General features: G+C 41.3%; 1 protein-coding gene across 1 annotated transcript; it reads right to left on the bottom strand.

Annotated features, from left to right (window-relative positions):
- TMEM252 (transmembrane protein 252) lies at nt 1-5,938 on the bottom strand. The gene is made up of 2 exons (XM_003911774.4): nt 5,593-5,938; nt 1-2,535 (listed from the first exon to the last, which is right to left on the bottom strand). The coding sequence occupies exons 1-2, from the start codon at nt 5,868-5,870 to the stop codon at nt 2,301-2,303; spliced, it is 513 nt and encodes a 170-aa protein (XP_003911823.1). The 5' UTR covers nt 5,871-5,938; the 3' UTR covers nt 1-2,300.
- Between the last annotated feature and the right edge of the window lie 17,321 nt (nt 5,939-23,259).

Raw genomic sequence — 23,259 nt, 5'->3', positions numbered from 1 at the left:
TTCGAACTATGGTCTTTTATTGATTTTTTTTCTGATGCAAAAAAAAATAGCAAAAGAAAAATTTAAGCACAAAATTTATTGCAGTAAATAGATTAAAACTATTTCTTATGTAAACCAAAATCAACATTTGTTTCACTTGACTACCAGTAGTTGGAAAAACCATCTATTACAAATGCAAACTCTGGAGAAAAGACCAATGATGGTGCTTGTTCAAGTCAGTGAATGTGCTCAGACCACCAGGGAGAATTTCAGGCTAACTCTCTTAGTAGAGTGATAGAAAGAGATGACAAGAGAGGAATAATAAATATACATTACTAATAAATGATCACTTCCTTATTGGACAACCATGAGTGACCTTCATATTTTTATGCCGTCAATGCCAAGGATTTAAATAACAGATTCCCAAATTCATGCTTCATGGACAAGGATTTCCTTTTATGAAGCTTCTTTTGCATTTGTCAGGATACACTTTATCTATGCACTCAGCAATGATGGAGAAGAGGAGCCCACAAAGGAGGCTCCATCCCATCTTGACCACCCTCTTCCTCTTTGAATGATCTACATCCTTCTCACCGACTGTCTAAAGCCCTTCCTGTGCCCATTCACCAAGGGCTGTCTCCATTGTGAATCATTCTTCATCATCCATGTAACGATCAGGGGGAAGCTATGCTATGAGGCGAGGGACCAGTTTCTAGGCAGAAAACCTGGAGGACATTTTGCATATTTTAAAAGAAGCCGATTAACCCTAAAGCAATCTCTGCCGCTTCTCCAAGGGCTTTAAGATATTGCAGCAACCCTGGGGCTCCACTTTCTGTTACAGCCCATTTTCTGAAGGGAGAGAGAAATCCAAACCATCTCCTAGAAGGAGAGAAGTTAGACAGGGCTACCTAGCTCACAAGTATGAAGTAAGCCAGTCCTCCCATGTCCCTCTAGGGACCCTTCTTCACCCTCCTAGAAGTCATTGTGTTATTGGAAAAGTTTCTTAGCTTCTCAAAATCTCAGTTTTATGCACTTGTAAAATGGGAATAATCATAGTGCCTATCTCTTAAAGATGGAATGGAGGCTAACACGCATGAGAAGCTCATGGCACAGAGCCTGCCATATAACAGGCATTCCACACCTGTGAAGCCAGCATGAATGCCTCACTTGATAGAGGAGAAAACTGAGGCCGGAGAGATGAAGATCCTTGGCCCAAGTTCAAAAGCATCAGGCTGCACCTCTTTCTACCACCCTGCAACCAGACTTGTCCTCTTGTATTTAAAACACAAAACAATAAAATACAATAAAGTTGAAGAGAAACCATCAGATTGAAAAATGAATGTCCTGAGTCTAAAAGTCAAGATCTGTATCTTGAGACACAAGAAATTTCTGTTGATGATGAACATACACCATTAGAGTTTCTTTTCTTTCAAATTTTAGAGATTTATAAGGGGATTCTTTGAATTACATATAAATATTTTTTAAACTTTATAAGATTTATATCAAGTAGTATAATATCATCCATGGCCAGTACAAATTCCACCCTATACCCGGAATTCCATGTATTATGAATTAACTATTCTGTCTATTCCATTTGGGTCTATAAGCAATCTTATCACGTCTGTTTGCATAAGGACCTCTTTTTAAAAAACAGCTCATTTAACATTTTGTGTTTGAACCATCTTGAAGGCAAATATTACAGTCATTTTCCTTTTACATAGAAAAAATACACATCATGAAAATAAAATAATACAAAATAACATTCATGGGTTCCAAGGGCATATGTCCCAGGATGTGAAGTACTGCCTCACTCTGGTTGTATGGTCAGCTGGAGGCAACTAGCAAACAAGCTAATAACGCCAAAGGCTGAACAATCCATAAATTAAATAACAAACCTTCCCTTTGAGGTTACTAGGTGATATAGAACAGGAAGGCATGTGGCTGTCCTGACAACCAGCATCTATTCCTCCCTGGCTGGAGATGAGGTGGTGGGAGGGAAATTGAGTAGAAGCAGAAAGAATCTCTGTAAGCAGAGCTCTCAGAGTAACACCTTTGGAGACCCAAGGCCTGCCGGGGTTAGGATTAGTGTGAATCCTCTGAAATGTCTGCTTGGTGTTGGCCACACCCTTCCAGGGCCCCTGGCCTGCCCTGCCCTGGCATGGTCAATTATGTCTGGAATTCAGGGCTGTCATCCCCTCCCCAAGCTCTTGTGTGGGGTCCCTGGTGTGGCTTTTCCTTCCACAGTCCCTTGTTTGCCTTTATCATCAGTAGCTGCTCCCCCACAGCGGCGGCATCATGAGTGCTGGAGAGCTTTCTCTGCCTCAGCACTCTTGGCCTTGCCTCTGGGCATCCTCTAAGGTTGCTGTCACCACCAAGCCGGCTATGGACTCTCTATAAGATGGTGGGGCCTCTGGGTGGGAGTCATTTCCATCCTGGAATTCTAGGCCCGTCTCTGTATATAGAGGTGGAGGAATGCCAGAGGCCTCTCTCTCTGCAGGACAGTTCTGCTTTTCCACCTCAAGGCTCTCTTCATAAGCTGGAGGGTAAAAGTCTGGCCTAGGGGACAAAACAGCACAAACATGCATGCGTTATTTAGGCATTAATGCCAAAGAGGCAGACGGCTGCCTCTCTCAGCTCAAATTGTGCAAAGCTAAACTGTTAAGAAACATGGATTTTTGAAACAGATGTACCTCTTCCTGGCATCACCAGTTTTTTAAAAATGTGCTGCTCTTCCAAAAGAACCTTTTTATCAGCCACAGGATGCCTGCCTCTAGTCATATTTTTTTCCCAGTGGGTTATGCCAAGCCATTCCTTCTCTATTGCTCATTCACTCATGGAAACAGGGCCATTCAGTGTGAGATCCTTGTCAACAGTAGAGGAGGTGGGGGCTTTGGAAAGGGAACTTCTCTCTACCGAGTACTTAGTCCATTCACATCCTTGCTCCCTTTCTCGCATGGCATCATCCCCTCAATTGCACTCACTTTCTCTGATCATCACAGTCAACAAAATAATGAATGAAAACCAACTTTGTGCTGATCCCTGAACTATACTAGATGCCCCATCTCTATCCTAACACCCTTTCAAGACTCAGTAGCTAGTTTCAAAGAAAACATACAAGCATACTCATTTCTTACATGATACCAACTGACAACTTTATGCAGATTTCAATTGCAACCCTTTCTATGACAGTAGGCTAAAGCAGCCATTCGTTCGGGGGCTGATGTACTCTTGGCCATCTTGCCCAGCATTGCTAATTGCTAAATCCACCTGGCTTCTCCATCATGAATGAATCTGGGAGAGGGGGAGAGGAGAGGAAGAGAGACCGGTGAGCTCAGCTGAGTTGTGTATTTATAGAGCCATCCTTCCAGTGCCTACAGGGAGTGTTTATGGTGTGTAACCACAACAGAACAGGGACTGCCATTTGTAGCCACAACTCCATTCCAAATGTTACCAGGCCCAAAGCCAGTCGCTGAAGAAGTTGTCTACTGTAAGGCATAAATCTCAGCCTTCACTCGGAATAGCCAAGGCTGAGTCATGGGGCACATGTGTAAAGGCATTTTACACAGAAAGGTGAGCTGTTCCCTGGAGTGATTTGAAAGGTTCCAGGATGACTGCTGCCTACCCCAAATCCCAGCTACCTCTCCCAACCCCACCCTCCTTCAACTGCCATCCACATTCCCAGTCCCCTGAATTCCATCACTGGAGACCCATTTGCTTTGATATCTCAACCTGGGTATCCATTTTGAGTGCAAATGCTTTGGAGAAATGTGACTTCCCAGGCTGACTTGCTAGCCATTCTGTGTGGGATGAGCATCTAAGTATATGCAGCGAGAAGAGGCAGTAAAATGGGGGTGTAACGATGTCCATAATTGACTTTCAAACATTTTGGCATACTGTAATATTATGCATGTGTTAGTCCATTTGAGCTATATCCTAAAGGCAATCAGTTACATGTATCAGAAATTCACACTCCAGAGGTAGTCCTCTAACATTTATGCAAAAAGAAATCATCACTCTAGAGGCATCTTCTACAATCACTTCATTTATCACAATTTTTAATCAAACCCAGAAACTCTGCTGGTTAGTATAACACTGTAAATAAGTTTTGGTTTTCATACTTATCTTATTAAGTAGCATAAAGGATGCTGAAAGTGGATCTTCATGGGTAAGATTACTTGTATTCAAGATACGTAGAGTGGCTAAAATATTTTAGATATTTTCTACTCTTGCACAAAGAGGGCAAAATAATTTATAGTCTTGTAGCCTGTATCTTGAGAATGATGCCTAGGGTGTTATCCCTAAATGGTCCTGTGGCTAGCCAAGAATTAGGAGGTTTCTTGTTGCCTGATGCTGACCATAAGATTAACTTAATCTTTTTTCTTCTTGTGGTAAAATATATATAACATAAAATTTACTGTTCTTAAGTGTATAGTTCTGTGGCACTAAATATACTCATGTTGCTCTACAACCATCACCTTAAAACTCTCTACTCGTTAAAAAATAAGTCCCCAATCTCTCCTTCCACCAGCCCCTGGAACCACTGTTCTACTTTCTGTGTCTACGAATTTGACTACGCTAGGTACTCATATAAGTGGAATCACACAATATTTGTCCTTTGTACCTGACTTGTTTCACTTAGCATAATGTTTTCAAGTTCATCCAAGTGGTGGCATGTGCCAGGATTTCCTTCCTTTTGAAGGCTAATATTCCATTGCATGTGTATACCACATTTTGTTTATCTACTCACCCATTGATGGACATTTGGGCTGTCTCCACCTTTGGGTTATTGTGAATAAATGTTGCTACAAGCATTGCTGTACAAACATCCATTTGAATCCCTGCTTTCAGTTCTTTTGTGTGTAAACTCAGAATGTAGAATTGCTGGATAAAATGATAATTCTATATTTAATGTATAGAGGAATCTCCACACTGTTTTCCACAGTGGTTGCCCCATTTTAACATTCCCACCAGCAATGCACAGGATTCCAGTTTCTTGACATCCTCAACAACACTTGCTGTTTGGTTTTGTATTTTGATGATAACTATCCTAAGGTGTGAGGTGGCGAGATAGAATGAATCTTACCTCTAGAACATTATCACCTTACCCTGAAGGAATGTTTTACGCAAGATGAGATCACAACACCTAAAAGGAGAGTAAACCGGGACTTCTCTGAGCTCACAGAGATTCCAGGACTCATTTTATGTTGGTTTCCTCATTTGTTGTGTGGCAGAATTTGGTCTGCGACTTGCTTTCCTTAGAACCTTAGAACCTGGTTATGGGAAGTAACAAACCATCACCTGCCACTAATTAATGACAGCTGCCATGATAAAACAAATGAGCCTGGGTTTCTAAATTGGCTTAGGTGGGTTTTCACTGGGGGTGGTGGTAGGGTTTCTCTGAGATGAGTTGCCCCTATATCATGGTTTTTCCCCAAAGGTGACACCATTCTTCCTAATAACAACCCCAGAGTAATTCCCTGACAATAAAGCTTTGGTTCTAGACAGCCCATGGGACATGCAAGTCGCTCCATAGTAGGATCAGAAATTACTCAGATCTTAACACAGCTCAGACCATCTCAGCCCTTCTTGGTCCCTCTGCTTGTCAGCAAGTACCTGTCCACTGTGGCCAGGGGCAGGGCCCCATGAGCAAGGTGTTGTCCAAGCACATGCCTCAACACTCCTTTGCGTTCCGTCACCTGGCGGTAGTTGCTCCAGAAAATTCCACTCAGAAGGATCACAAACCCCAGAGGCAGAAGCAAATAGGCCGCAATCAGGCTCCCCTGACAGTTGAATATGGAGTCCCAGGAAATGAAGAAGGCCCCCAGGCAGACCATCAGGAAACCCATCAGGAGGGCAAGAGCACAGAGAACGAGGCCAGTTCTGTTCTGCATCCTTGCACCTCAGGAACCCAGCACCTGACCCTGCCGCTCCTCTGCTTCCCTGCTTGCTCCAAGAGAATGAGCTCATTAGCCAGCTTGCAGCTTTATACGCTCTGGGACCCACTGGCCTTTGGACAATTAAATGAAACAGGCACTTAGAAGCTATTCATTAACCATTGAAAGTAACTGTAATATCCTCGGAGAATCAGCCAAAAAACAGCATTGTATACTGCAGGAAGGAGTGGCTTCGTGTAGCTGTTTTGCTCTTAAGAGTTGGGTGGGACACTCAGCTGTTCCCAGTTTGGCCCTCCTTTGATTAAAAGGCACTGGTCTCTTAATCCCCATGGAGGGCAATTCCCCACTAAAAGCTGGAGAAGTTAGCATTCTTTAAAGAACGATCTTTGTGGTTTGGTAAGAAATCCCTTCCTGATTCCTTCTCCCTTTCTCTATACTAAAAAGGCATTTCTTCAAGGTTGTTAACATGTTTGTCTTGCCCCCCTCAACGAATCCCCACTTATTGCCCCCACACTATGATACTGGAATAATTCCAAGACAAAAGTTCAGAATGTGAACTCCGCGATTCCTGCTCTGTTGACAAGATGAAGAGCTTGAGTGGGAGGGGAAGGAGAGTGCTGGAGAGAAGGACTATAATAGTCAGAGCCTCGGGAATTTGGGGGGATTTGGGGCCTGTAATTCCTGCAATCTTTCCCCCTTCAAAAAGTACATATGAAATATAATTCATTTTAGAGGATGCTGCTAAAAATGTTCCCTGTCCTCTCCTCCACACCTCTGCTCTACGTAGCATTGCCTCAAAAAATCTTTCCAACGCCAGCCTTCTGTTTCCTGGCTGGAATTTGTTTTCTTTAGCTTGACTGTCTTTGATTGTGGATAGCTTATTTCAGACTTGGTGTATGCCCCGGCTCTGCCCTTTTTTATTTGATACTGTGGCATGTCTCTGCCAAAACCCATAGGAACCCTGGGTTGCTTTTACTCAAGATAGCTTCAGTTCCTCTTTGCGGCTGTTCCACTCCACTACTCAATTACCATTGTTTTCCATTTACTTTCCCAATGAGAGAAGCAGTTTTTTGTGCCATGACCTAGTAATCCCTCATATAACCTTTAGTCTCATACCCACCGTCTCCTTAGCTCTACCTTCATGTTAGGGCTGGGAGACATGGATATTAGGAAGACACTATGGATCAAAAACTATATAAGGCACTTCTCCATTCCAACCCTTAGCCCTTACCTTTATTAGCTTCAGTTTTAACCTTGAACTACCTTGATCTTCTAGTCTTGATATTGTCTTTGTAATCTTAAAACAGCTCTTATTCCCTCCTTCTCTAAACCATGAGATAGAAGATTTCTAAGATGATCCCTAAGGATCCCACCTCCTGATATTCATGTCTTTGTGTAAGTAATCCTCTCCCCTGAGTGTAGGCTGGACCTAGTGACTTGATTTTAATCAATAGAATATGGTAAAGGTGTTAGGAAGTTACTTCCATGGAGGCTACCCAAGATTGTGGTTTTCATCTTTCTAGCAGACTCTCTCTATTGCCCTCTTGGCTTGCACCCTTTGAAGAAGGAAGCTGCCATATTGGAGAGACCCATGAGGCAAGGAATTGAGGGCAGTTTCTGGCCAACAGTCAGTGAAGAACTGAGGCCCTTAGTCCATCAGCCCATAAGGAACTGCATCCTGTCAATGACCACGTGAACTTGGAATCGAATCCTCGTCCCGCTGAGCCTTGAGATGACTCTACTCCCAAGCATCACCTTGACTAAGTGACCCTGAAGTAGAGGACCCAGGTAAGTCATACTCGGATTCCTGACCCACAGAAGCTGTGAGATAAGATGTTTCAGCCAGGATCCTAGATGCCACAAGATGGCAAGAGCCATAATCAACGAATGCATTATGATCAAATCATTTCATGTTATGTGGATGTGACTATTTTAACAAATAAAAGAGGTCAAAAGTTTAAAAAATGTATATTTTAAAAATATGCTAAGTTTTGTGGCAATATTTTAGGCAGTAGTAGATAACTAAAAAAATTCTCTTAAGACTTTGAAAATCAGAGGAGACAATCAGTGCTAAGTATTTATCACAGTACCTGGCCCAGAGAGTGCCCTATGAAGGTTATCTGTAATCACCCTCACCAATATTGTTATTATCAATGCTGTCATCATTCCAAAAATCTGTGGAAGACCCAGGACCCCCAGCTGAAATGTCTGCACTAGGAGTTGGGTCCCAGGAACAGGTAAATGGTAAAGTCCCAGCATAATGTTAGGAATCAGGTGACGGAGGAAGAGTACTCTCAATGGGAACTGCCCATCAGACAGCTGGGCTTCTCTGTTTTAGACAAAAATGGAGGCAGAAATTAGACTGGGGTTATGACAGGCCAGGCCTCATTCTTGTGATCACATGAACATATGAGCAAATAAGTTTCTCTGTAGTTTTTCCTCCTTCATGCCAATAAAGTACACTAGAACCATTGCCTTCTAGTTTGCCAGACGGTTCCTTCCCCTCCAATGCCCTTTGAGGAGGCTCCTGTCATTCCACAGCAGTGTGGTGGTGGTGGTGGTGGTGTGTTTTTGGTGAGAAATTAGGTATGGAAGAGCAAAATCCAGGAAGTGGCAGGGGGATGGAAAGACTCAGTCCCTTTACATAAAATTTACGTGAAATTAAGAATAGTTCCTGGGCTCAGGGTATTTGAGGAATTTATTTTGGGCATCAAGGGGAAAGGGCTGGGAACATTTGCAGCATCTGTGGGAGGTAGATGAGAAAAGGAAAAAAAATCAATATGGAAATATGAAGTATCACAGGGAGCCATATTTCTTCAAAATGACTAAGAAATACTAATGAACACTACACAGTCTATCTGTGTAATAAAACTGTACCTGAAATACCTCCTAAATCTGTACAAATAAAAGTAAATAAACAAATTTAAAAGGCAAAAGAAAGAGAAATACTGTTGAGGTTATTTTGTATGTTTATGTTTATTATTAAATATACATTACTAAATAATTGCAATTTTTTTAACTTGACTCTGCTTCAGTTCCTCTTTTTGCCCATCATAAAACTTTATTATGAGTAATTAAAACTTCACCGGCGTCGGGGCGCGGTGGCTCAGGCCTGTAATCCCAGCACTTTGGGAGGCCGAGGCGGGTGGATCACGACGTCAGGAGATCGAGACCATCCTTGCTAACACGGTGAAACCCCATCTCTACTAAAAATACAAAAAATTAGCCGGGTGTGGTGATGGGCAGTCCCAGCTACTCTGGAGGTTGAGGCAGGAGAATGGCGTGGACCCGGGACCCGGAGCTTGCAGTGAGCCGAGATCGCACCAGGGCACTCTAGCCTGGGCGACAGACGAGACTCCGTCTCAAACAAAAAAAAAAAGAAAACTTTACTTGCTGGTAAAAAATTACCAATGCTTAAAATGGTAATTTTAATTATAAGAAAAATTAGGTTGAAAAGATAGTGTGTTCCCTCTCATTGTCAAATAACATACAACGCTGCAGATAAAAACAGAGATCAGCATAGTTTTTAGGAACTACACTTCACCCTCAAATTTATTTGGATACCTGGAAATTCATTTGCCATCATCAATCTTAGGTTGACTTATTATAAACTGGTTAACACAATTGAGCATCATAGCATCTTGAGACAGTTCTGGTTTACTTACACTGGTTTACAGTGTAAGTAAACCACCACTGTACTTTACAGTAATAACACAAAACCAACATCGTACTGTAAGCAAAAGACGCTGTTATCATGTGTTATTATGAAGAGTTATTATGAAGGTTGTCATTGTTGTGCATACTTTCTTTTTTCTGAAAATATTTGATCTTTACTTTTTGTGTGCTTTGTAATATGTGCTATGAGTGTAGTCATACATATATGGAGATTATATATTAAGCTATATCTATATCGGGTACGTGCCCACTTTTTTAACTTTGAAGTTCAGAGGTACATGTGCAGGTTCGTTATATAGGTAAACTTGTGTCATGGGGGTTTGTTGGACAGATTATTTAATCACCCAGGTATTAAACCTAATACCCATTAGTTATTTTTCCTGATCTTCTCCCTCCTCCCACCCTCCACCCTCCAATAGGACCCAGTGTCTGTTGGTCCCTTCTTTGTGTCCATGTGTTTTGATCACTTAGCTCCCACTTATAAATGAGAACATGCAGTAAATATGTTTTCTGTTCCTGTGTTAGTTTGATGATAATGGCCTCCAGCTCCATCCATATCCATACAAAGGACATGATCTTGTTCTTTCTTATGGTTCCATAGTATTCCATGGTGTATATGTACCACATTTTCTTTATCCAGCCTATTATTGATGGGCATTTAGGTTGATTCCATGTCTTTGCTATTGTGAATAGTGCTGCAATGAACATATGTGTGCATGTGTCTTTATGATAGAATGATTTATACTCCCTTGGGTATATATCCAGCAATGGGATTGCTGGACTGAATGGCATTTCTGTCTTCAGGTCTTTGAGGAATCACCACACTGTCCTCCACAATGGCTGAACTAATTTACACTCCCACCAACAATGTATAAGCATTCCTTTTTCTCTACAACCTTGCCAGCGTCTGTTATTTTTTGACTTTTAACAATAGCCATTCTGACTGGTGTTAGATAGTATATCATTGTGGTTTTGATTTGCATTTCTCTAATAATCAGTGATGTTGAGCTTTTTTCACATGATTGTTGGTTGCATGAATGTCTTCTTTCTGCTTCAGTTCTAAACCACATGGCTCACTGCTGTATAAGCATTATTCCCCTTTTGTGCCTCAAAAATGACCAAGAGTCACTAAAACCAATTACTTGTAATTTTAAACAATTTTTATTACTTGCAGTTTCCCTCCTATTTATGTTGCAGTATGCCCTCTTTCCCCACACTCACTAGCAGTAATAACATTTTTGAAAAGGAAATGAAAGTAGATGTACACTTGCTTTACTCACAGTGAAACAGCACAGACATGGAGAGAAAGCATCTTGTTCTTCAGCCATCTTGAAGGTGTAGAAGAAACCCTAGCAGAAGAGCAGTTGTGATAACAGAAGAGAAAATCAGGCCCCATTTTCAGGGCTGGGGCAAAATAAAAAGAATGTAATAAAGAGGCAGTCGAACACTAAGAAGTTGCCTTAAAGAGTCATTTCAGGAGCCTTTGGCCCTTTACCTGAGCTGTATCCTATCTTCTGGATCTGCCTTCTTTCCCATGCCAACTTTTCCACTTTCTCCCCCTTGCCACTACTCAGCACTGATTATGAGAGTAAGGGGCCATTTAAAGGTGGGAACACTGCAGAAGAGAGAGACTGATGATTCACCGAAGTTCACACACAGTATGGAACTGATGGGAAAATGGATACGCTGGAGGAGTATGGCTCACACCTCTAGAGAGAGAAAAGTTCTGGGACCCAGTGGAGGCCAAGCCAAAGTCCCCCATCACTGTTTCCATCTCCTTCTCAAGAGATCCACCAAGGAAATGATCCCTTGCTTTTAAACTAGTCTATTTGCTTATTATTCTTCCTCTTAAAAATTCACCAATCAGCAGAAGTGTCTGACATGGCAATAAGCAACAACATGTTATTGGGTTGACAGTCAAATCATCTTAAACCATAATCACTCTTTCAATACTGTTCCTTTGAGCATGACAGACCCATGAGGATTGTTCTGAACACTGAGTGCCTTACCTTGCACATCAGAGCCCCCCAAACCTCACCCTTCTTTCAAACTCTCCTGTGCAATACACAAATGCCTTGGAACGTCTCACAGGCCTATGCACTCTAGTTTCCGTTTACCAGGCACATGGTCCAATACCCTTGTTTTGAAAACAGGAAGAGTATTGCTGTGAATGAGAAGTTGGTGGGGACTTTGGAAGGAAACTAATGGTGTGTAGAAGTTGTTGCATAGGAGGGCCATGGGGCCAAGAGCTGAGGCAGACTGGCCAGATTTCAGAAGGTCACTTTGGTTTAGGAAGTGAGGCTTTGTGGGAGGTAGGGAAGGTGCGCATATGTGTAGCAAGAGATGTCAGCCCTGCCTGATTTCATGGTGGTGATTACTGAGTGATTTCTGGATTAGCCTTTCACACTTGAGGGTTCACTGAGCACTGGCCACTTCCTCCTCTTTCCCATTCTTGTTTTCTTTGCTTTTGAAACCTTCCACCCACCCCTCCTTTTCCCCCAGTCAGGAGAAGATTTATATGAAGGTTTTTTTTTTTTTTTTTTTTTTGGTTGGCAAAGAATAGCTTCTTGCAAAGTGCATGGCACAGTAAGGTAAGCTGATGTGAGAGCAGCACTGAGGCCCCACTCACCCTGGGCAGAACCTAGTGGGTCTCCGGGCCCGGGGACTCTGTGGAGACCAGGACTAGGTGGAACCACGGGGCACTTGCCTAGAGTGTGAAATTTGTTGGGGATTTTGAGGGGTGGGGAGGGTGGAACTCAGTAATCAAGACAAATCATATTTTCCAGCAATGTTTTAAAAAATCGAATTGGCAGAATATGGCTCATGGGGCAGCAGCCTGTTTCTGTAAATAAAGTTGTGGTGAGGAAATTTGGTCCTGTCTTTCGGACAAACAGGAAGATACATTTTGTTCTAGAGAGAGGTCAATTTAATCCACAAATAAACCAGAACAAATTTAATTTATTTGGGGATCCTTGGAAAACTGAAAGAAGACCACACTTCTGTGGCCATTTTGGATCAAATCAGAAGCCTCAAGCCAGGGCAGAATCTGCCTGCATTGACACCACCTGGCATGATGGGCAGGGACTTGTAAATATGAAGCAGGTTCTGTGCCCACTTTACAAAATTCTCTGTAATATTCTGTTTCCCTTTTCACCACTTCCTATTTTTAATACTTTTGAATAGCTTAAGTGATAGCAAAATATGTGTTGCTCGAAGATGTAGTAGAACTCATAAAATCACTGGGTCCAAGACCTTTTATTTCCTTACTTTTTTTTCCTGGTAATTTTTTATTGACTGCTAGGTACTGTGTAGGACAGTAGAGACTGAGATAAATAGTAGATATGCCATACCTGAACATGGGCACAACTGCCATTGCTCACCTCTCGGTGTAGGGAGTTGAGCGAATCTAGTAAAGAGTTGAGCTGAGTCTGGGTTTTGTTGTTATTATGGTTCCCTTCAGTGCACTACTGGCTTCAAATTCCTCTGGTATTAACCGGTGCTTGGGGTGAGGGATGGCTTGCTGAAGGGTTTTTCTCCATGTTTCTCCTCTATCCTCAACTTTAGACCTTCACTGAGTACTTGCACCTGAGGAGGGTGGGTCTTCATACTCTTGCCTATTCCCTCAGCAGTAGACTATGCTTATTACCTGGTGCTTGCTAGCTGGGTGGTAGGGGGAGGGGGTTTCTCTGTTGTCTTGATCCACTTTAGTCTTATGTAGGCCTTAAGATCCTGGTGTTGGAGACGGGGGCTTTCTCAGTGAACCTACCCTTTCTCCAGCATTAGTTTCCTCTGACAATCTGACCTCAGGATAGTTTCCTGATCCTCCCTGACAGAAGGCTTTTTCTTTTCACTTTTCCCAGCCACATGGGTTTCACCTGTGCCCTGGGGGAAAGCGAGTTTGCCACCTCCCAACTCTAGCAGCTTAACAGAGTCCAGCTGGGGCTTGACACTTTCCTGCAGCAGCTGGGTGGAGATCCATGGGAGAAGAGCCCAGAAGTGGGTGTAAAGCACCATCATGTCTACAGCTCCCAGTGTTTCTGTACTCCCACATTCGCCCACACTTGGCATCTAACAATTAGTTTAAAACTTCAGCTGAATTATTCTTACTGTCTTGTATGACATTTGTGTCTCTTATTCCTGGGCCCCGTCATAGGAGAGCCAGGGCTTGTGTCCCAGCTTCCATTGGAGGCTCCTGTCTTTCCTTAGATTGAAGCTATTCAGTTGCCCTGTAACCTCAGCTCTTTGATGGAGTCAAGAAACGTTATGATTTTTGTAGATTATCAGGCATTTTCTGGTTGTTAGATGAGAGCAATGCTCTTTCAGGCTTTCAAACTCCTGGGCAGAAGGGGGGATATCCTTGGCACCATTTCTTTATGATAAACTTCAATTAGTTTTTCAAATTCTCCTAAAGGTTTTAAGGTTATCCCTTCTCCTGAAGTCTATTTTTTAAATTTACAATTTCCTTTAAAAAATTCCACTTATATGCCTTCCAATTCTGTTCACACACACACACACACACACGACATTCACTTATAATATAATATATGGTTATAATATATGCAGTATTCAATTATAATTTTAAAATCTCATCTAATTTTCTAGGTATATCACCTTCCCAATTCTTCACAATTGCTATTTGTGTCTTTATTCCTTTTTTCTTTTTTTGATGAGACTACCCATAGCTATTTCAATAGATTTTTCTAAACTACTTGTTCATGTATTGATCTTAAGAGTCAGCATTTAGTTTTATAATCATTAAGGCTTTTTTTAAAGAAAGACTTTATTTTGTTTTATAAATTTATATTTCATAATTTTCTGAAGTTACTCTAGTCTACTTGGGATTTTTTGTCATTTGGGGGTAGTATCTTCAGTAAATCAGGCCTTTTTAAACAATTCTATTAGTTTTATGATTCAGCAGTTTTTGCTTTAATCTTTAATGACTTCATTAGTCTATGTTTAATGACTGTTTTGTCATCCTTTTTGTAGTATGCTTAATTTATCTCCAATCTTATTTTCTAATAAATATAATTAGCACCACCCATTGTGTCACCTTGACCCAAATCACACACATTTTTATATGCCATGCTCTTAGTGTCAGTTATTTCCAAATAATAAGTAATTTCACCTAATATAAAAATGAGCAAAATATATAAACATATAAGTGATTTTAAAAGAAATAGGAAATAGCCCTTAAACAATTAAAACATGTTCAACCTCACTTATAATAAGGAAAGTAAAAATACAATTTCTTGCCTATCAGATCAGCAAAAATCTCAGTGTGACAACACACTCTGTTGGCAAGGCTGCAGGGCAAAGACCTTCATATATCACAAGTGGGAATACAACAGCTAGCAAACTTACATTTGCATTTTTCCTTCTGACCCAGAAATCACACTTCTGGAAATATATACCAAAGGTACATTGGCAAAAATACAAAATTTTAAATGTACAGATTTACTTATTGTAGCAGCATTGTTTGTAATTACATAAGACTGAAAACACTCAAATGGCCATGAATAAGGGCCCAGTTGAATAAACTAAGGTACATTCACATGTCACAATGCTATTCAGTTGTAAAAAGGAATGAGTAATATCTCTGTATTACTAAGATGTCCTCTAGAGTATACTGATAAGATAACAAATCAATTAACAAAGTTTATAGTATAAAAAAGGAGGAGATACAAATATGTATGAATATATGTCAATATTTTCAAAAAGAAACAATGAGAGTATCAAATAAAATTAATTTTTAAAATGGTTACCTTTAGGAGGAGGGAGGGAACAGGGTAGGAAGGATGCAATTGGAAGACAGACTTATTTGAATGTGTCTTTAAAATAGTTATAACATTGGAACTATATGCATATTTTACATAATTAAAAACCAAATTAAATCAAAACTAAAAAACAAAGCAATCCTTAAAATTTGTCTTTAAAAAAGGTAACAAATGAACCTAACTTCTTATCAGCTTGATTGCTTGCCATAAGAAAAAATTCTAAGTAAATTTAAATTGCAATATTTTCACTCAGTGGGAAAGACTCTAGTGAAAAACAAAACAAACACAAAATCCACAAATAAATCCTAATATGCATTCAGTAGTCTTATGGATAGTGAGAATATGGGATATTGTAATCCTAGCATTGTGGGAGGCCAAAGCAGGCAGATCACTTGAGTCCAAGAGATCGAGACCAGCCTGGGCAACCCCATCTCTACAAAAGAATATAAAAATCAGACAGGTGTGGTGGTGTGCCTGTAGTCCCTGGTACTCAGGGTGGGGAGGTTGGGGACGGGGCTGCTGAGGGAGGTCAAGTCTGCAATGAGCCATTATCACGCCACTGCACTCCAGCCTGGGCGGCAGAGTTCCCTTCCTTACAAACCCTTTTGGTAGATGTAGGAGCTTCTGGAACTCTCTTTATCTCTTTGCACTGTGTCCTGGAAAAGTCAGACCCCATGTTCCAGCTTGCTAATTTAATACTTATTTGCATCTATTTGAGTATTCTGCCCGATTTTTAAAGTAACAGTGATTGTATTTTCAATAATCCAGAAATCCAATTATTTCTTTTTCTATTTTATGGCTGTGACAGTCACCCCAGTGAATGAAAGTTCTGATTATGGGAGCCATAATCCTCTAGAGTGTTGGGGTAGAAGCTGGCAGGTGTTCAGGTAGATCATGTTGATTGATGTGGGCGGGGTTCCTCTCCCCAGCATAAGTGCTCTGGGAACTTCTCACAGTCAGAAGCAGCTAATGGTTTCCTTTTCTTCCCACCACTCCTCCGGCCACGCCTTGTTGTATATGTCAGTTACTCAACTCTGCTCTGCTTCTCTGTCCAGAGCCAGCCCTTCTGATAGGAAACTCCCCAGGTTCACTGTTTAAAGCAGTTACTGAGGCTTTAACCAGAGAGCAAACACCACTCTTGCCAAAAATGCGGCACGTGAGAGTGATGGGAAGATCATAACAGGCCAGGCAATTCATAATGCAATCTTTTGATTTTATTTTTTATTTTTCTTGAGACAAGGTCTTGCTCTGTCACCCTGGCTGGAGTGCAGTGGCATGGTCATAGCTTACTGCAGCCTGGACTTCCCTGGGTTCAAGCAATCCTTCTGCCTCATCCTCCCAAGTAGCTGGGACCATAGGCGCACACCACCACACCCGGCTAATTCTTGAATTGCGTGTGTGTGTATGTGTTTATAGTAGAGACAGGGTTTCGCCATGTTGCCCAGGTTGGTCTTAAACTTCTGAGCTCAAGTGATCCTTCCACCTCAGCCTCCTAAAGTGCTGGTATTACAGGCATGAGCAACCACGCCCAGCCCATAATGCAATCTTTTAATTTATTGATCACATAATTACTGACAAGGCCCCTCCCTGCACTGTACAAGTTAATCCTGAGCTTGAAATTTCTCTAGAACATTAGTGCACAAAACAGCCCTGACCTTTGCAGTAACCTCCTTCTGGTCTTTTTCTGCTTTGATTTCTCTGTCAGTCAATTCTGTCCTTGGTCTGTATACCAGGAAATCTTCACAATTTCTGATCTTTGATTGTAACTTTTCTTGTTTGGTATTTTAATGGAATTTGAAGGGTGGGGGGAAAGTAGACTGATGTGTTCAGCCTGCCAATTCGATCCCCATTTTTTTTCTGAGTATATGAGGATATGAGTGGGTATTGTTTACAAAATTAGGATCACGTTGTATACGTAATTTTGTATTTTGCTTTTTTACTATAATGACATGCGTTTTTTGAAAACAGTATTTTCAATGATTATATTTTGAATGAATCTTCACTGTTTATCATACTCAAGAATAATTACTCATATTCTTTTATTTCTTCCACACTAAATAATAAGGTCCTTGAGAAGAGAAAAAATGTCAGCACTGTAGATCCTTAAGACAAATTGAAATTCCTGGCACATAGTAGCTCTATAAGTCTTCATGATTCAGTCTGATTTTTTTTTTTTTTTCAGTAGAATAGGTAAGGACCAAGGCAGAAACTTAAGAGAGGGGATGGATGGGGAAAAAAAAGGGAGTAAGTTTGACTCGGAAATAGGGGAGGATTAAATCTGCTCATTCATTTTGCAAAATCATTTTGATTTTATTCCCGCTTTCCTTTTGTGCTGCTATTGCAGAAGCAGAATCCTTAGCTGAATTGGAAAATATGGTTGTTGAGATTTTCCTCCCCCTTATTAGAGCCCTAGAGACAAGAACCTATCTTTGGAACACCATGTTTCTTTCAGCACATGTCACAATGTGTATAAAGTATTTCTGAGGGGATGTGTTTCTAAGTTAAAGGTATTCTAAGAAGTATAAAGATGGTGCTGATCTACCCAAGTTGCTATTTACTGCCTCAGAAAGATGAGTCATGCTCTGCTTATGTTGAGGGACTGAAGTAATGACTCCTCATAGCCAGGAGTATAATCAAGTAGTGAACATTATCCTCACATAGATTTATCATCAAGCTCACATTTTAAAAAAATTTCACAAATATAATTGAGTGCCTCAAAAACAGATGATTCCCATTGTCTAGTCACAAAAGCTTAAAAATAAATCCTGGGTCTTATTTTTTTCTCTTTCTTTTTTTTTTTTCAATGCATCTGTTTATTTAATGTGAGTCACTAATGTCTAGCCCAAGAAGAAGCTGAATAATTCATTAACAATATTTTTTTCTCTGAATGAGACTTAGACATAAATTATTATATCTTCATATACATATACAATGTGCATTAATTTTTAAAAAATCAATAGGGGCCCACATTTTAGTTTTTGAAAAATGGGTAGAAGAAGGAAGGAGGGAGAAAATTGCTGCTGATCTGTAGGAAAGACTAGCAAGGAATATCTTGGTTTAAATTGAACTATGTACAGTTTCTCATGTTTCTTATGTTTCACGTGGTCCAATATGAAAAATACACCTAAAACAATCATAATTATGTACCAAGTACCTCCGTGTACCAGGCAATTTTACTTTTGCTATCTTTAATTCTCACAACAATATTGCAACGTAAATAAGTTCCCTTCAAGGCTGAAGGATGCTGCGTCCTGAGAGAATCAGTGACCTACTCAAGGTCATTTAGAGTCACTTTACAAACACATCCCTGCTGACCCTATGTCCAACATTCTTCATCTTACATCACAATGCCTCTCTGCACAGCTGATTTTAACATTTGCAATTTTTCTTAATACATTTATAATTGATGTTAGTTATTAATTGCTGCTTCTAATAGATTTGCAAAATATTTTAGACTCACAGTATTTATCAAACACCTGTCATTTACAAGTGTATCAATCAGGATCAGCTAGGATTTGCTTTGTAGCAAACAACCTCATATCTCCATGGTTTTAAACGACAAAGATGTATTCCTTGTTCTCTCACAGAGTCCATCATAGGTCAGCTAAAACTTTGCTCTAAGTTGACCTTATCTTCACTTTAGGATGCAGCTGAGGGAGTAGCTGTTTTCCTGAACATGAATAGTCACACTAGCCAAGAGAATAGATGACACTGAAGGGTCTTGCATTGACGATTACAATTTTGGCCCAGAGGGTTCACACATCGCTTTGTTATAACTCATTAGCAATAACTGGCCACATGTCCCCAACCAACCACAGGAGACCAAGAAGGGTAAATCTACTGTAGGCCCAGAAGATTCAAATAGCTAGAAAGATTTGGTGGGCACTATTAATTCTACCTCACCAGGAATGTAACTAAGTGCTGGAGGGAACACAAAGAATAAGATATGCTCTTTGTCCTTTGAAAACTTACCATGAGCCATGCAAACAACCATAATGCAAAGCAGGTAAATGTGAAACTGTAGTAGAAGCATCATGTTCAAGGAAGACAGAGGAAAGAATGATTAACTTAAAATGGTGAGACTCCAGAAGCCTTTGCAGAGAATACTACAGATGCACTCTTAAAGCTTAAAGGGTTTTAAAGCATCAAAAGGTATTTTAGGGAGAAAAGTACTTAAACTAAGGGAACGGCATGAAAGGGTCTGGTGAGTTCAAGGCAAAGATGAGTGGATTGATGGGAGAGGACTGGCAGGTAAATGAGACTAGGAAGGAAACAAGAGACTGAAAAGTCATCTGGGGACAGAGTATAAAAGTCTGAATGCCACACAAGGAAACAGTGCCCTTTATATTGAAACCGCTACATTTTATTAGAACTACATCAGAAATGTTGTCTCAAATTGATTAATGTTTCCATCTTGACACATTTATGGTTTTTTTAGAAGAATATGTTCTCATGCTAAGTAGAGCAAAATAACAAGATTGTCAGAACAGAGTGTCTGGTACATAACAGGTAATCAATAAATATGAATGAATGTATGGGTAGGAAGAAAGTCAAGGAAGGCATTATATGTTAATCCTTTCATAATTTATCAAATTCTGAGTATGCACAACTGATTTTTTTAAAGAAAGAAAGAGCAAATATTACTGAAGAGAACTAGTTGGGTGATGCCTCAGTAAAATGTTATCTAATTGTACATGTTTAATTACTTCTTTTTCTTCCTTTCTTGAGCCTAAGGTATGTGAATGATTTTAACATTCCCTCTTAGGTTTGGTCCTCCCATTCTCTAAGCAAATTTGTTCTTCTCTGAACATTTCCTAGGCCCTCTGTGTGTCTCTTAAAGCCTCAGAGCCTCAAATACTGGAGAGAACTTGCTGCATGCAAGCTTATTCTAATACTTAATAGTTTCTGGGGCCTCAGGGTGAGGGTTGCCTCGCAGTCCCTGTGTATAGAAGTTCTAATCTAGAGCATGCAATTCTGTGCACTGAGTAAAAGGAGCTATACTAAAAAATGAAAAAATTGACCGGGCGCGGTGGCTCACGCCTGTAATCCCAGTACTTTGGGAGGCTGAGGTGGGCAGATCCCAAGGTCAGGAGATCGAGACCATCCTGGCTAACACAGTGAAACCCCGTCTCTACTAAAAATACAAAAACTTGGCCGGGAGTGGTGGCAGGCGCCTGTAGTCCTAGCTACTCGGGACGCTGAGGCAGGAGAATGCCATGAACTCGGGAGGCGGAGCTTGCAGTGAGCCGAGATGGCGCCGCTGCACTCCAGCCTGGGCGACAGAGCGAGACTCCGTCTCAAGAAATAAATAAAGAAATAAATAAATTTAAAATCAAGTCAACAAAACCCCCAAACCCCACCTAGAGTTGTTAAACATGGAACTTTTCAGCAGCCAAGTGACATTGTCAGCCCTGGGCTAGAATTTCATGCCTCCCAGAAACAGGGTAATTGAAAGGAGCAATGCTGATGGCCCGGGCTAGTCACAGCTGGAAGGTTGCTGCCTTTACACTAAGACCCTACTCTGCCTCCTTCTGTGGAAAATGAAAGAGGACTTGTTAATGGAGCAAAACCTTGCAAAGCATATATAGCGCTGTGGGATTTGTGATGGAAGTACAAGTGGGACGAGGAATGGACAAAGAGCAGGGTGACCTGAGTCAACACAGCAGTCACTGTGGGCCCCCTTGGCGTCTAGGCCGGGGCTTCTCACACGGGCCACATGGATCATTTGGGGAATCTCAAGAAAGTGCGGACTCTGATTCAGCAGGAAGAGAGTAGAACTGGAAATTCTGCATCTCTGACAAGCTTCCGGGTGACGCTGATGCTGCTGCTCCCCAGGCCACACTTTAAGTAGCAAGGAGTACAGGCAACAGCTTCCCCTTCCCAAGGAAGCTAACTCCTTCCTGTAATGAGAGCCTTAAGGTTCAGGTGTTCACCCTGCCCTGTGCTCAGGCAGCATCACCCCTTCCCAGCCTCGAAGAGTGAGGACTTTAATCAGCCTGAGCCAAGTGTGGTCATTCCACTCTTTTTGCCAGTTACTGGCTTGGACCTAGTTGTGTCACCAATCTTGGTGAATGAAACAAAAGGGAAGGTTGGTGGGAGCTTTTAGGAAGAGCTTCCTTGGTCTGCTGGAGCCCAAGGTAGAAACTTTACTGCTTCCTCTCTTTGGAAGTTACCTGGCGATTGTCAGAACTGCTTTGTTCATCTTACAAATGTAAGGAAAGACCTTGCTGGTCCCTGGGTTCTTTCTGCTCACCTCTCCGTTGGAGCCTTACTATCTTCTTTCAGGCACCGCCTTCTCTAGTTGACCCCTACACAATGGACTTCCTCAGGGTTCTATTTTGGCCCCTTTTCTTTTCTCATTCTGCATTCTCTAAATTAGACCTTTCAAACTATGGGTAGCCACTCACTGATGGATCATTAAATCAATGTGGAATGTTGTCACCAGCATTAGGAGAAATAATAGCATATGATTGAACATCACATATGGCCAGATTAAGAATTGTTCAGGCTAACCTTCATTTATGGAGTGTGCATGTGTAATGCAAAACACATTTTACATTGTAGATCCCCTTCAAAAAATCTAGGGAGCCACAGGTACCTGTGGCCTCATTTATTTTGATGACTCTCAAATCTCTATTCTGTATATCTTCTATATTTATCTGTCAGTTCCAAGCCCATGTCTTCAACTGTCTATTCAACATGTTCACTCAGAAAGCTTGGAGCAATTGAAAATCAAAGCCAGACTCACCATTGTCCCCTTTCAAGCTGCCCCCATCCTCATGCCACTGCCCACTCCAAATCTCCTCCTCCTATGTTTCTTGCATTAGGAAAGGACACTACCATCTACCCAAACTAAGGAAACTGGAACTCTGGGAGTCATTCTTGGCCCTTCCGTCTCCATCACATTCAACATTCTCTGTCTCCAAATGCTGTTTATTTCACTCCCATTCACCTCTCCAAAATGTAATTTTGAAATACCTTTTACCCATCTCCGCTACACACTATCATCCTAATCTAAACCACTGTCATCCCACTTCTGGACAAGCACATTCACTTCCTTAACTCGCCTCCCCATGTCATCTCTTCCTTCTTTCCAATTCTTTCTTCCCTCTGCAGACAGAGGGATCTATTAACCATGTCACTTTCCTATTTAAATATAAGGGGAAATTGCAAATCAATAACCTGTCATGGAACTAGGCATGGTGGCTCACGCCTGTAATCCCAGCACTTTGGGAGGCCTAGATGGGAGGATCGCTTGAGTCCAGGAGTTCAAGACCAGCCTGGGTAACTGGCAAAACCCCACCTCTACCCAAAATTCAAAAATTAGCCAGGCATGGAGGCAAGCCTGTAGTTTCAGCTTCTTGGGAGGATGAGGTGGAAGGATCACTTGAGTCCAGAGGGCAGAGGTTACAGTGAGCTGAGATCGTGCCGCTGCACTCCATCCTGGGCGATGGAGCCAGATCCTGTCTCAAAAACTACATTAAAAAAAAAAAAAATCTGTCATGGAATGCCTTTTATAAAGGTCCCTGACTGTCTCCCTTGCCTAGCCTTCACTGTTTCCTGTCTGGGGCTGCTCCCAGCTTTTCATACGTGCCATACTCTCTCACAGCTGGGACTTTGGAGGTGCTTTTCTTTCTAGGAATTCTCTTCTCCCCTCATCTCTTCATGTATCCAACTCCCCCTTATTCACTGAAGTCTCAGAAGGCTATTACCTCCTTAGGGAGGTCTTCCTTGTTTCCTGAATAAGATTAAGTCCTCCCGGAATAACACACAAAACAACTGTAAGCATTTATTTGTTGTAAGGTCTCGATTCCATCTGACACTACAAGCCCCATCGAGGCAAGGACTCTGTCTCCCCTCTTTACCTGGTTACTCATAGCTCCAAGCCCAGGATCTGATACTCAGCAATGATGGCATAGTCATTATTTATTGAATAG

This window comes from Papio anubis, chromosome 13 (assembly GCF_008728515.1).
Source record: "Papio anubis isolate 15944 chromosome 13, Panubis1.0, whole genome shotgun sequence".
Taxonomy (NCBI): domain Eukaryota; kingdom Metazoa; phylum Chordata; class Mammalia; order Primates; family Cercopithecidae; genus Papio; species Papio anubis.
This window is presented reverse-complemented; position numbering and strand designations above follow the sequence as displayed.

What these genes read in the sequence shown, in the direction of transcription:
- TMEM252 (XM_003911774.4), bottom strand. Translation starts at nt 5,870, where the DNA reads ATGCAGAACAGAACTGGCCTCGTTCTCTGTGCTCTTGCCCTCCTGATG. An exon ending in CCCCTGGCCACAGTGGACAG is followed by an intron (nt 2,536 to 5,592) that starts GTACTTGCTGAC and finishes TTTGTCCCCTAG; the next exon opens with GCCAGACTTTTACCCTCCAG.